The sequence below is a fragment of the Piliocolobus tephrosceles genome, chromosome 6 (genome assembly GCF_002776525.5).
Source record: "Piliocolobus tephrosceles isolate RC106 chromosome 6, ASM277652v3, whole genome shotgun sequence".
Classification (NCBI taxonomy): domain Eukaryota; kingdom Metazoa; phylum Chordata; class Mammalia; order Primates; family Cercopithecidae; genus Piliocolobus; species Piliocolobus tephrosceles.
The window spans coordinates 148,209,425-148,224,627 of NC_045439.1; the positions used below are offsets into that span (position 1 = coordinate 148,209,425).

General features: G+C 39.3%; 1 protein-coding gene across 3 annotated transcripts in view; it reads right to left on the reverse strand.

Annotated features, from left to right (window-relative positions):
* The window catches only part of EIF2AK4 (eukaryotic translation initiation factor 2 alpha kinase 4), a 110,371-nt gene that overhangs the window by 25,657 nt on the left and 69,511 nt on the right, over positions 1-15,203 (reverse strand). For all 3 annotated transcript variants that reach the window (XM_023189383.1, XM_023189382.2, XM_023189384.1), the window contains 9 exons: positions 14,976-15,077; positions 13,267-13,320; positions 10,809-11,045; positions 9,253-9,328; positions 8,411-8,532; positions 4,931-4,980; positions 3,803-3,971; positions 1,981-2,097; positions 354-419 (listed from right to left, as the gene is read on the reverse strand). In XM_023189383.1, coding sequence (XP_023045151.1) covers positions 354-419; positions 1,981-2,097; positions 3,803-3,971; positions 4,931-4,980; positions 8,411-8,532; positions 9,253-9,328; positions 10,809-11,045; positions 13,267-13,320; positions 14,976-15,077 — 993 coding nt within the window. The remainder of the gene's footprint in view (positions 1-353; positions 420-1,980; positions 2,098-3,802; positions 3,972-4,930; positions 4,981-8,410; positions 8,533-9,252; positions 9,329-10,808; positions 11,046-13,266; positions 13,321-14,975; positions 15,078-15,203) is intronic.

Below are 15,203 nucleotides of genomic sequence, written 5' to 3' on the forward strand. Positions count from 1 at the left end.
CCCGTATAATCTAATTCAAAAGAGGACAACTGGTATTAGGTCTGTTCAGCAGGAGGCTCTACCAGGCACAGTTTTATAAGGGGTGTCAAAGAGAAGTATCTGCTGATCAAGAAAGAGCAGGATGATTACAGCATATCAAGAAGAAGCATGGAGAGACCCTCTTTGATCACAGCATTAGTTTCTCCCTTCTCCTAATCCCAGAGGTTGCCATGGTACCTAACACTCAAGGGGAAAACTGCATCTGCAAGGCAGTAGGAAGTGCTGCTACTCTACTGCAACCAGAATTTGGTGACATTTTCTGGTATCACAAAATTACAGAGAAAGCTGTAATAATACCATTAGAAGGTACTTACACTATTAGAAGACAAAGACAGATTACAAAATTTAGCTTCCACTTCTCTCCTCGTCAGCTTCTCTGTCTAATGTGGAAGAAAAAGGTAACAATGAGAGTCGTCAAATGTGGCCCTGAACAAGACACAATTTCCAGGCTAATTCTGAGAATTATAGCCTTCATTTTGAACAAACTGCTCCTAATGGTACAGAATAGATTTAATTCTGTGATTAGAAAACGTTTTTCCCCCAATTCACATGAAACCATAATTAACTTATTGTAAAATCTGAAAAACCCTGACATAAAAGAATTAAAAGGAGAAAGTTGTACTTGCTGAATGGTGAGGTGACCCAGATCTGGACAGGCTTAATGAGGGCATTTGTTTGGGCAGGGAGGGAGTCATTTTCCTCTGGGCTCCCCTAACAAAGGCCGGGCTCTGGGCATTTCATCCCATGCTGGCAGATGTGCCGTAGCTGTGGGACATGAATCAGTAAGAGCTGAAGCCCCTCGCACAATCCCTGGGGTTTCTGCCAGTGTCCGACTGACATCATATTGTATCTGTCACTGACAAATAGCAGCAGAGCTTTAGGGGGAGTAAAGAACCACTAAGAAACAAGCAGTAAAGTCTGGGCCATTGATATGTACCTGCCAGATGAAAGAAAAGCTAGTTAATCCTTTTGGTGTATAAAAACAATAAGCCATTACGTAAGGACTTCCACTACTCTGTTTTAACCATAGACTTTCTGGCACTGTTAGTTCTTACATCTCCTGGATGCCTCTTATTCAATATGAAAACAAAACTTAACATGAAAAGATATTAGAAAACATAAGCATTCACTTCCATCCTAGCATCGTAATATAACACTAATTCATTTTTTCAATGCATCCTCCTCCAAGCTCTGTACCTGCACATATACTATAAAGTAATGAATACTATGATGTGACTAAATTAGGGAAGAGTAACTGGAGGTACCATAGCCTCAGTCCCACAGGGAGGAGGTGGTAAATGAGGCCCCACCAGAGGTCGAAGCCATTCTCCCCTAATTCAATCAATGCAAATCTACACATGACTTTACTGATAAGCACAGGAAGACTGGAAGAATCAAGAGCAAGGCGCACTATTTATCTCAACACGAACAGTCACTCTTCTCGGTCGCTGTAAAGGAAAGGTAATAGCAGCACTAGTGTGAGAGTGAAGTGAGTGCATCCATCAGAGGAACTCAGAACAATGCCTAGCTCACAGAGTGGGGCTCAGTCAAAGTTAACTATCTTCGAAATTATTGTTGGCAAGTATCAGGACCAATTACTTAGTGATTTCTTGCCTTAATAAGTAGGTTAGTGAAGAACTTTACTATCTCACAAATTAAATAATTTGACCTTTTAAAATCAGAAGTTAGCCTTTTGAAAAACACTCCAGCGGTTATTAGTAGCACAGGGCTGAGGATGGAAAAAAAGCTCAGCCAATACTTGTTAACTGTTGATACAATTAAAGCCAATTGGTTCTTTCACTTTAGAGCAATGAGGGAAGGAGATAAGACTCCCAATTCAGTTTCATGGCTGCATCAGTAAGAAAATCATCAGGAACTATTGTCATTATCTTTCAACATCAAGGTATTCTCTTTCAACATCATAAGTAATTAAATGCTTACCACAGCATCATACAGAATAATGTAGACTTGACTGAGTTTGTCTTCTGGGATCCCACAGTGTAAGAGTATTGCTTTCAATAACATGGTATGGTTCAAATAAATACTGTAATTTCTTTCCTGGGATATGGAGAAAAATTACTATTTTCATTATAAAAGCAATTATTGGTACATGACCAAATCTGGAAACTTACCACCAATTTGTCATCCTAATACAATGGAAGGACTGAATTTAGCATATGGCTTCCTAGTTTATTTATTTATTTTTTTGAAATGGAGTCTCGCTCTGCCGCCCAGGTTGGAGTGCAGTGGTGAGATCTTGGCTCACTGCAAGCTCCGCCTCCTGGGTTCACACCATTCTCCTGCCTCAGCCTCCCGAGTAGCTGGGACTACAGGTGCCCGCCACCAGGCCTGGCTAATTTTTTGTATTTTTAGTTGAGATGGGGTTTCACCATGTTAGTCAGGATGGTCTCGATCTCCTGACCTCATGATCTGCCCGCCTCGGCCTCCCAAAGTGCTGGGATTACAGGCGTGAGCCACCGCACCCGGCCCTAGTTTATTTTTTTACATACATCCTTTTTGCACTGTTAAAGTATACTCTAAGTTAATACCATATTATATACATCCAAAATACTCAGACTGGCTGGGGTGGTGGCTCATGCCTGTGTAATCCAAGCATTTTGGGAGACCAGCGTTGGAGGATCGCTTGGGCTCAAGAGTTCAAGACCAGCCTGGGGAACATAGAGAAACTCCATCTCTACAAAAAAAAAAAAAAAAAAAAAATTAGCTGGGGTCAGTGGCACATGCCTGTAGGTCCAGCTATTCAACCAGCAAGGCAGGAGGACTGCTTGTGCCTGGAAGGTAGGGGCTGCAGTGAGCTGTGATAATGTCACTGCACACCATCCTGGGAGACAGAGGGAGACACTGTCTCAAAAACAAAACAAAACAAAACAAAAACAACTCTGGTCTTCAACTATGTTAAAAAGCCTGAGATAGTTGACGTCAAAGACAGAAGGATCTGATCCAATAGTAATTGACTCATAAGCACAGGCTGGTGGAATAGTTATCATTAACTTTTGTCCAGGCAAATTGATTAATGAGTATACCGAGTGGTGAGCCATGTGCCTAGCTAGCTGCAATGGGGTATATGGCAAAGAGGACTCGTAGGCTCTGCCCTAAAAACACATGCTCTGCTTGGAGAAAACAATGAACATAACTCCAGGTAGTACATGGGTGTCTCAGATCAAGACCTGTGAGAGTTGAGAAGAAAAGGTGTCCAACTAATCAATGAGGGTGCAGTCAGGCTTCCCGGGGAGAAAGGGCCCAAACCATGGCTGGGCAAAGACTTTCTAGGCAAGGGAACATTTGACTGACGGTGGCAGGAATGACAGGGTGTGTGTGTGGGGGGTGGGGAGGGAAGCCTGAGAAGGGCTGGCAGCAGGCCCCACCGGCTAGGCAGCATGCAGACTTGGTGAAAAGGGAAGTTGGGGAGTGAAGAGATTGGGTATAGGATGGAGCCACTGAGGGTTCCAAACAGGGTATGAACAGGCTAAGAGCATCTTAGGAATCTTAGTCTGATAACCTGCATTTTGGAAAAATGGGTAGAGAACACCCATTCCCCAAAACAAAACCAGTTCCTGTGAAGGTAAGAGCCTGAGATGAAACTCAAAAGCCACACCATCAAGCTCTTCTCAGTGACTTTAGTAAAGATGTGATTCATCTCCAGGACAGACTGAGAAGCAGGTCTGTAGCTGTGGTTTTCCTCACCACACTTGCTGAAGAACTATAGTGGGGAATCTTGGAATGTTAAAATATGGAAAGGAACCTGAAGTGCTGGAAACTCTTGGATGATTTCATAGATAGTGTAGATAATTTCAGCAGTGGGCAGAAAGCTGTTGGTGGTAGAAGTGACAATATCAAATGCACACTCCAGAAGTTCTTTAGGATGAAATCGATCTAACTTGCGCGGCCTGAACACACGTTCTATGCAGTATCTGGAGAGAGAAATACAAATTTCTAAGGTCATTGCTTACTAGAAAGAAATATGTAGGAGAAATTGTTGAACAAGATATAAGAAACAAATACGAAAAAAAATTAATCAGTGGTATGATCAAGAGGACTGAAAGACAGATTTGCCCTAGAACACCCTTGCCTTGTGATCTAGGTTCCAATTCCCAGTTTTGCCACTATTAAGCTATGGGGCTTAAGGTTTTTTAAATGTCTGAAACAGAGATGAAATTACACCAAAAAATTTTACCTTACTGATTGCTTTCTACACAGGGATACCAACACCATAGGACTGCTTATTAATCGTTCACTTGTCGCTAGAATAAAAACATGTAAAGAGCTTTGTTTTCAGTTGAAGAAAGGAGCTTTAAAGTAGGGTGCCTCATTGACAACAATACTGCTCCAAATTATGAAGATCTCACTGTTGGACCCCTGTGGTATTTGAATGTACAGAAAGCCTTTTTTCAGGGCTAAGTGGCTGGAGGTCCTCAGTGCTCAGCGTTCCTGCTGGGTTTACTCCACTTCTCTATAAGCAGCTTTTGTTCGGTTACCTGTGTAGGCAGTTTTCACATAGAGACCATTGGCCACTTGTCCCACCAATTAAGTTTTAAAAGGGGCCATCTGTGATCATGAACAGCCAGATGTTTTCATCAAGCAACTGTTTGTGGAAATAATTAGCTATGTTGCTTGGGGACATTTAGAAGGTACAGAATAGACTGTGGGAACATGACGGTACCTACCCGCTACATTCCTTCTAATAGTCCTAGTTACCTTACAGGAAGGGGTACTGTGGCTGGGCTTCTGGATCGTATTCTAAGCTCAATATTCTGAACCCAGAATTCTTAACTGTGTAAGGATCACAGGAAATAAAATACTCTTTCTTGGCTGACAAATTATTCAACCATTTTCCTATGTCTACCAAATGGAATCCCCTATTGTTTCTTACCGTTTTAAATTCAATATATTATTTCTTGCCACATATCTTGCAAAAGGGATCTGAAAAATAAACAAAATATTAAAGGTCAATGTCAAAATGTGCCAGCTACCACACTCCTTTTGTTAATAATGGCTTTACTGAAACGTAACTCCTGTCCCATAAAGTTCACCCCTTTTAAAGTACGTACTTCAGTGGCTTTTAGTATATTCACTAAGTCATGCACTGCTCACCACTCACACTCCCTGAAATGTTCTTCAGTGTTTCGGCCAGTGATGGATTCTACTGCTAGATATGCCATGAACCTTATTCACTGTGGCATTTCTTAGGTTTTTTTTTTTAAAAAAAGTTCACTTTTAGTTAAAGTGAACTTTTAGTTGAACTCTGTGGAGTTTTTATTATGTCCAATTAAAATTAGTGCAAGTTATTTATTTATGAATTTTTTTAAAATGTCACTTTTATAGTAATGCAGTCAAAATGGGTATTCTCTCTTATGGTGAATTTCCTGATTTTCCTATCAATCTTAGAATACATTCTTAACAATCACCTTCAAATAGTAACCACAACTAGTAAAACCATTGTCAGATTGCCAAGAGATCCAACATAGTATCATTAATACTGATGGGCCAAATTCTCAACATACGTTCACTTTTTAATGTTTTGCATTTGAATATCAGCTTATAGAACGGGAGCTGCTATTTAAAAATCGGCACTATAGTCTCCTAATATTTAGAGAATAAGAAGCTGGCTTTAAGTATAGCTATGTAAGTATTTGCACTTCTATTCTTTTTTTTTTAACAAAGCGCAAATGTCTGATCTGATTTGCTGTTTATTCACCTCTACCTCAGAATAATCCCACGTCACTCTACTCACTATAAAAGAAAAACAGAAGCAAGGAATGTGGAAGGAATTTCTTCTTAGATTATAAACACAAAACCTGTTTCACAATAAGCCATATGACAAAGATTTAAAAAAAAGATTCCACTCCCCCTCCAAAAAATACGGTCGAAATGAGTGTATTCTTTGACACTTTACTCTTTGGTGACACAAACAACCTGATTTGCATGGTCATTCACACATGTGAATGTGACAAGTTCAAGTTCTGCTTTTTGGAACTCTGTGAATTTTTTTTTTTTTTTTTCTGAGTTTCTTCCATCCTTGGTTGGATCCATGGACGCAGAACCCACCCAAGGATGTAGAGGGCCAAATGTGTGTATCTACACATACATCAGTGTACGCAAACACACACAGTATACCTTATATACACAGTTTTTTATTTTTTATTTTGTTGTTGTTGTTTTTCAGACAGGATCTTGCTCTGTCATCCAGGCTGGAGTGCAGTGGTGCAATCTCAGCTCACTGCAATCTCCATCTCCTGGGTTCAAGTGAACCTCCAGCCTCAGCCTCCTATACACATACAGTTTTTTTTTTAAAACTTTTCTTTCTCTATAATAAAAATGGGATAATAGAGTTCCCTTGAAATTTACTTTTTTAAAAAAGCTAACAATATGCCATGCACATTCCTACAAATCAAGTATAAATATGGATATATCTAAATATGTGTATCTGTCCCTCAGAAATTGGTTCCAGGACTTCCCCAAGGATACCAAAATCAGTGGATGGTTAAGTTCCTGATATAAAATGACATAGCATTTGCCTACAGCCTATGCACATCCTCCTGTATACTTTAAATCATCTTTAGATTATTTATAATATCTACTACTATGCCTATACATCCCTTCTTCTGTGTGGATTCAATGCAGTGTTTACCACATGGTAAATTCAGGTTTTGCCTGTTGGAATTTTTTTTTTTTTTTCTGAGTATTTTCCATCCATAGTTGGCTGGATATGTGGATGTGGAATCCAAAGATATGTATGAAGGGCTGACTGTATTTTCATCTTATACATATATAAAAATATGTATTTGATCTATGTAAAAATATAGATTGGCTGGGCATGGGGGCTCACGCCTGTAATTCCAGGATTTTGGGAGGCTGAGGCGGAAGGATCTGCTTGAGTCCAGGAGTTTGAGACCACCCTGGGCAACATAGTGACAGCCCATTTCTACAAAAAATTTGTTTTAAATTTTCTTTTTGAGACAGAGTCTTGCCTTGTTTCCCAGGCTGGAGTTCAGTGGCACAATCATGGCTCACTGCAGCCTTGACCTCCTGGGCTCAAGCAATCCTCCCACCTTAACCTCCCAAGTAGCTGAGACCACAGGCACGAGCCACCACACTGGGCTAATTTTTAAATTTTTTGTAAAGATGGGGTCTTCCTATGTTGCCCAGGCTGGTCTTGAACTACTGCGCTCAAGCACTCCTCCTACCTAGGCCTCCTAAAGTTCTGGAATTATAGGCATGAGCCACTGTGCCTAGTTCAATGCTCTTTTCAATAGCTCCTTAATATTCCATAATATTGTTGACAAATTATTCAACCATTTTCCTATTGATAAACAGGCAGACAGTTTTTGGCTACCTCAATAATACGGCAATTAACATCCTTTTAACATTCATACACTAATGTGTTTTTCTTTCTTTGAATAAATTGCTCAAAGTGGGATTGCTGGTTCTAAGGATACAGAATGTGCATCAAAATTTTACAAATTTTATTATAAACTTTTAGATTACATTTGTAAAGGTTTAGCAGTCCACATTCCCATCAGCAACATATGGAAGTACCTATTTTCCTACACCCCTGTCATCTCTGGATAACATTAATTTAAAAATGTTTCCTGTCTGATGGGTGAAGTTGAGATAGCGTTGCACTTCTTTATTATTGGTGAGGTGGAACAGCTTTTCAGAAGTTTATCAGCCATGCACATTTTCTCTTCTGAGAGCTGCCTGGTTACATCCTTTGCTCATGTCTCCCCTTGTCAGTGCTTTCTGCACATGAGAGGTATTAAGCCCTTGTCTGTCACATGCATTTCATGTTTTCCTTGCTCTATCATATAGCACCACAGACAGCTTGTTAGCAGCCAACACTGTGTGAGTGAAAGACTAGTAAGACTGCTGCTGTTGTCGGGATCCCTGGGGGTCAGAAGGAAGCAGGACAGGCAAAACTCAGCATACCCAATTAGGAGAGACACTTGCTGCTAGAATAATTTAACTGTTCTAGGCATTAACATGTTAGGATGTTTACTGAAGATCTAGCCAGGAGGTTAAAAAAACAAACAAACTACATTTATTTGTCTGAGTGGGTGGGGTTAACCTGCTGTAGTCACTCAACACTGAGGTACACATGTGGCACCTGCAATGCAGGGTTCCTCCAGTTCCTAGAGTCATAAACACCTGTGCTATTAGGAAGGTGGAGGCATTTAGGACCAAACATTTCCTCCACTCCAATAATGCTCTCAATCTGACAACTTCCTCAAGAATACATTTCCTAAAGGTGATATTTATAATATAAGCCTAGGGAAAAAATCCTTTAACAGAGATGCCATTCCTGTGACTAGATACAGCATCCTGATTGTCAGCAGTGTGTTCCCAGCCTCACCCGCAGGTCAAAAGGAAGCATCACCAGCATCCCGCTGTGGTCCATAAATAGGGCAGCTTCATTGTGCTCATATATTTGTCTGTTTCGGGGAAGCAGCAGTGGGGTACACAACTGAACAGCTCCTACACCAAATGAGAAAAAATAGCTCATCATCAAGTTCACATTCTTCTTAGGAGGTAGCCTAAAATTAACACAAACCTGACAGTTAAGTAATTGCTACTGGGACCATTGAAATCATATCAGTTTTTCTTTTTTTTTTTTTTTTTTTGAGACGGAGTCTCGCTCTGTCACCCAGGCTGGAGTGCAGTGGCCGGATCTCAGCTCACTGCAAGCTCTGCCTCCCGGGTTTACACCATTTTCCTGCCTCAGCCTCCTGAGTAGCTGGGACTACAGGTGCCCACCACCTCGCCCGGCTAGTTTTTTGTATTTTTTTTAGTAGAGATGGGGTTTCACCGTGTTAGCCAGGATGGTCTCGATCTCCTGACCTCGTGATCCGCCCGTCTCGGCCTCCCAAAGTGCTGGGATTACAGGCTTTGAGCCACCGTGCCCGGCCATCAGTTTTTCTTTAGTTCTCTAAATTTATAAATAGAGAGCTCACCTAGAGTTAAGTTTGACAGTTTGGTCATATTTCTGACTCCACAAATACTAAAGCATTTTAGTATTAACAGCGAGGCTGTAGCATTCAAATCAGTTTCAAAAATAAGCTTAAATTCCATATGATGTCAATTATTTATAACTGAATTTGAAAGTAAAATATGGTATGCCCAAACACTAACAGCACTTTCTAATGAGGAAAAAAGTCTTATGAGAAGAAATATCATTTTTAAAAAGGGCATACATACCGTGTCTTTTAAAGATGCGGATGATGGTTTCACACACATGCTGCTGCATCTTGGCTGTATGGATTGAGAAGTTGCCCTAAAACAGGACCGATTAAAGCGTCATCATTGAAGGCTTATCAAATGGATCCTTTAAGATATTAACCTGTGGCTTGCAGTAGGCACTACATCGCTTATTTCCAGGTTCAAAAAAGAAGTCTTGACAAGTCCCTTCCTCTTTGAACACATCAGTGAAGAGGACACATACCTTTCATGGCCTGCTTTGGAAAGCAAGAGCTAACCTTTCAAGCAATGGGAAGGTTGCCTGGGTTCAAAGTCCAAATTCTTGGCTACATTGATACTGCCTTTCAGAGGGAGCTAATCAAATAAACACATTCTCCCTGACTCTCAGGAATACTGTGGCACAACGACCACCTAACAGTATCAGGCCCCTCCTACATACCAAGGTGATTCATGGCAGGCCTGTTGAAAGCTACATGGCATTTACATATTTTGCCAATAGCTTTCTTTTTCATTTGCTTTTATATTATAAAAGTAGTACCATTTCACTATAGAAAATTTAGAAACAACAGATAAGCAAAAAGACATCTATAAAAAAGTCACCTATAATCCCGCAAATATCTTTCTATAATAATATTGCCAGCCAGTAAAAACTGTGTTTGGTCTCTAAAATCTATTCTGATCTTCCATAAATTTTACTATGACTTCCTCCACTACTCTATCTTTTAAAATTATATCATATTTTAAGCATACAGAAACATATACAGAATATAACAAACACCTGTTAGCTACTCAGCCAACTTTATCAAATTTTAATATTTCACTAATATGCTTCAGATTTTTTTTCTTTTTAAAAGAAATTAAATGTCTCCCCAAACTGGCAACCTAGCTACACTTCAGAAACTGCTTGGGAGCTTTTAACGAGATTCTGAAATGCCTCACACCTGGAGATTCTGAGCCACTAGATGGGCTATGGGACTTGGGCATCTGCCTTGTCAGAGAGTTTCTGAGATGAAGTAGATGTGCAACCAGCACTGGGAACTACTTTCTACTTCATCTAGATATGAGCTGGTTGATGCTTTTGGCTCTGGGCATTTTGGCTAGGGATCAGTCTCTAAATGCACTGTTTCTTTTTGTCTTTTTTTTTTTTTTTTGTGAAGGGGTCTTGCTCTGTCTCCCAGGCTGGAGTGCAGTGGCGCGATCTTGGCTCACTGCAACCTCCCTGCCTTCTGGGTTCAAGTGATTCTCCTGCCTCAGCCTCCCGAGTAGCTGGGATTATAGGTGCATGCCACCACGCCCGGCTAATTTTTGTATACACTACTTCTTAATCTCTTGGGTGGGTAGGGAGGAGGAAAGATCAAGGACTCCTTCAAGCAGGTGATTGAAAGTATGGATCCTCTTCTCTGAATGCATATACACATTTTGCATGTACTTTTAGGGGCTTCTAATACCTCACATAAGAACTTATGTTGGAGGCATTAAAAGAATCTGTGAGAAACTGGCTTGATCCTTTTGTGGACCAGGTGAAGCTCCCTTTGTGCAGCGTGGTTTAAGCCCACCTTCAGTATGTCGCTGTCATAGGTGTAATCGATGGCAGGGGAGATGCGTTGGGAGAAGATCTGAGCCATCATGGTGCGGTAGGCCTTCCCATCCACGTTGGTCAGTGTGTGGTGCAGCACTTCATGCAGCTCTGACTCCTCCATCTGGGGCGGGGGCAGCAGCTCACTCTTGAGCAGTTCTGTGGCTGTAGGCCGTTTTGCTGGATCGTGGTTTAACAGCCAGGAGATGACGGATTTCTACAATAAAACCCAGGCACACTGCTGATGGGACGCAATGGATAATGCTCAGCTAGTCTCTGGACAAGTCAGTAGTCAGTTCAGGTCAAAGAAAAGGTACCACTATTCTTTATTATTGCACTTAACTGGCATTCTGAAATTTCTGAATAGGTCATTATTTTTTCTGCTTTATTATGACGACAGAGTTGTGCAACAATGTAGTATGAACATTTCTTAAAAGGAGGCCCCTTCTTTTTATACTTTATTGTCACAAGCAAAAAAAAATTAACTCGACAACTACATAGAAGCAGAAATTAGGCCTCATAAACACACAAAATATCATATAAAAAGGTGTAAAAAGATAAAATAAATAGCTTCACATGCCTAATTTTAGTAGAAATTGTAATGCATAATAGCTGCTGGAATCCTAAAAGCAATGTAAAACATCTTGTTTTAATGGTTTCTTCTCCATTTATGTTATTTGTATTGATACTATTCCCTTGAATTCTCTTGATTTATGTTACTCATTTGTTATATCTCCACAGCCACCTCATTAAAGCAGTGAACCATATGAAGGCAATCTAAACCTTTGAGAGATTCCTTAATGATGCTTAATCCTCTTGTTTATAATAAAGATTTATAAGGAGTTAGAGAAATATTTGAGATAAGAAAACCTCAATTATTAGATGGACTTTTATTAAGCATTTTCTAATTATAAATCTTTAAAATATGTCCCCCCTCCCCACTCTCCTTCCAGTCGTAGGGTAAAATAAAAACACAGGCAATTACTTTGTATGGGATATAGGAGTATTATATAGAAAGAAAATGACATGATACAACTTTTATGAAAGGTATATTAAGCTGACAAAAACAAGAATACCTTACTGAGCATAACAGCCCCTGCTGTACTGGTAAATGTGCATGGCAAAAAGTTATGTTATGCTCATTCTATAAGCATTTTCTACGTTTGCTCCTTTCAGCTAAAAAGCAATGACTATGACATGGGAGGTGGTTGTGGTTTTGTTGTTTTTGTTTTGGTGCCAATTTGTACAGCCCAGACTCAAATGCTCAACGGTAGGAGTATATATCTGATGGTAGGAGTGCAGTCCTCATGGTGAAAAATGGTTTGTATAGTTCTTGGGCCATTATAGCTGTCAACAAGGGGAAAGACTAAGTAAGACTGACCTTGTTATAAGAAAAGGCTATGAAATGAACATTTACTTATGACACCCAGAAACAATAATAGCTACCAAAAGAAGCAGAAACATGACTCAATGTATTTCTAATGGCCTTCACCAACTAAACAGATGAGGCAGAATGGGTCCCTACAGCCATAAATAACCGTCATGTTAAACATTACCAAGTGACACAGAGTTAGTGCTAATATAAATAAGGAGTACTTCATCTTTTTATTTTATAGGTGAGGGAAATTAAAGTCTAGAAAAGTGGTTTGTCCATTCAGATACATAACCAGCAAGCAAGAAGCACCAGATTAATACAATATTCTATCTATGCTTCTGTACTCAACATTAATGATTTAAATAAGGGATTTGCCTTGATTATAACTGTCAGTAAGTCAATTTAAGAAATAAACTTCCGTATGACAAGAGTATTAACCACTGTACCAAGACAAACAACCGGCATTCAGAAGAAAGGCGTACCAGAAGCCCAATACACAAATTCACTAAAATAGTTTTCTTTTTAATATTTGCTGGATGCCAGTACTAGCCTATGTCATGAGTCACACACACCTACACTCAGATATTTATGGTATATAGAAGAAATTATTTTGCTTTAAAATACTGTAACAATAGACTGTCTAGAAAATGCAGCCCTTGCCCTATAATCTGAGCTACTGCAACTACAAAATAGAACAAAATTACAGTTTTAAATTACATTTTTTTCTTAAAGCCCCAAGCTTTATCAAAAACAATAAGCTGTAAAAGGATTCTTTTTTTTTTTCTCAACAGCTAAGCCAAGGGTCCAAATAGCACTTCAAAAGCACAATGAATTGCACAAAGAACCCTGTAGTTTGTTCATTTTCTGTGCCAGCCGTTGGCATTTTTATGGTGTAGATCAAGTCTAATAACATTTTAACTGCTTCATCTTTTGCTATTTTTTCCCCACGTTGTTCCCAGGACACAAGAGAATGAGTGGCAGAAGATTACTAATTGAAAAAGAAGAAAAATAATAATTAAAATGCAAGATGGAAGACATTGTAATTGACGCATCAGAAAATTACCTGCTTGGCATGCTCTCCATCATCAAAGTCTTCTGGAAACTTAGGCGAAGTGGGCTAAAAAAATATATTCAAATCAGCAAGGTTTTGGCAGACTGCCACAGTGAAAGCATTTATTCACCATAGGTAAGAAAATCAAATACAGAAATAAAAATTTGCTAGCAAGGAAGGATAGGTGATACCTTCTTGAAACCTGACGCTTATTCTTCCAATTACATATATATTATTTTAATATAAACTTTACGCAAATGACATCCTCACCCAAACCTCACTCTTCACTTTTGTCCTTATGCTGTTCGCACCTTTGACCTCACATACTATAACACTGGTCCCTTTTAGTTCAGGCAATAACAGAGGCAAGGACTAACCCCAAAATCATAAATGGAAATTTCATTGAGAAAAAAAATGTCAAGGGGCAGAAAGCACATCTGAGTACAAAGTAAAAATCTAATGGCTTTGGAGAACAACAAAGTAGTTTTATTAAACATGTAGATGAAAAAAGGCAAACAAACAAAAAAACACCCATCTACCAACACAGATAGAGTAAGAGAAAAAAAATCTCTACTTCCCCAAAAGTTCTCACCTTTCTGGTAAATAAACATGAATTTTAGACTAAAGAAAGGCATTTCATTAAGGACACAATCATCTAAGAGTATTCCAATCAAGGCAAGGCAATAGTAACCACTTCACTTAGTCCTATACTTTACGAGCACAGCTGTCCACGTTGCACTGACAGTAAAATAATTTAATTGTTTTCAAAACTATCCAGAGAAGTATTCTTTCAGTGGAATACAGGAGTATTCTTACTGCATTCTAGTTACCGTGTTTATGAATTAACTTAATAGATATTCCTGCTTCACTCTGCTCAGTAAGAAAGAAGGCGGCTCTCCAGATGTCTTGCTCATAAATAGGTGAATTTAAATTACCCTCACCCAAACCTCATTCCTCACTTTCATCTTAATGCGTTTGCTCATGGGCACCTCTAATCTCGCACCTGTAACGTGGGTCCTTTTTTAGCTCAGGCAGTAAAAGAGGCAAGGATTAATCCCAAGAACACAAATGGAAATTTCATTGGGAAAAACATTTCAAGGGGCAGATATTTTTTTCAGACTCATTTTAACTTCTGGTCTTGGTAGTTTTCTTTAGACATAACTACACCTGGTCCACTCAACAGGCATCTTTCACTTCTAGAACTAAATACCCATTATTCTTACAATCTACTCCCTTGTTATAACCATATTAATATCAAATCCAATTTTGTGGCTTCTTCCTTTGTTTTAAAATCAAGAGTAAATCTCAGAATAATTTTTTAAAAAGCAACTATAACCTAGCAATTTCTCCAGGTAAGATTTCCAAAAACAAACAAAACTGGGGCAAGTTTTTCATCATCGGAGGTGGGCTTCCACTAACCTCGCTGTAGAAACACAGTAGAGAGACCAGTAAGATCCCTCCTACATGCTGATGATATTTGGCTCCCAAAACTGCTATTTCAAGAACTTAACTGAGATGACTTCCTTTGCTCAGAAAAATGTTTCACTAAAAATGGGAAAACTGGTTAGTCTCGCATATCTGAATACATGAGTCATTAAAATTACAGTAGGACAGCCTTTTCTATATTATAAATACCAGAAAAATATGCTGCTTTGAATTCTGATCTCTGTGTTAAGATTCGGGTTACTGAAAATGTAGGTACTGAGACACCTGATACATACATCTCTGAGTTGGTTGAGAACAAAGATCCTTTCCGAAGCCGTGACCATGGGGTGATAGGACATCTCAAAGAAGATAATTCCCAGGCTGAAGAGATCCACTTTCTGAGACGGAAAAATAATTGCATTTAGAGAGCCTTGATATGAAAGCATAATTTACCAGGGAATTATAGGATAAGCATTGTTAGCTGAAATAAAGTTTGTATGAGTACAAAACAGGTCACACTGGAA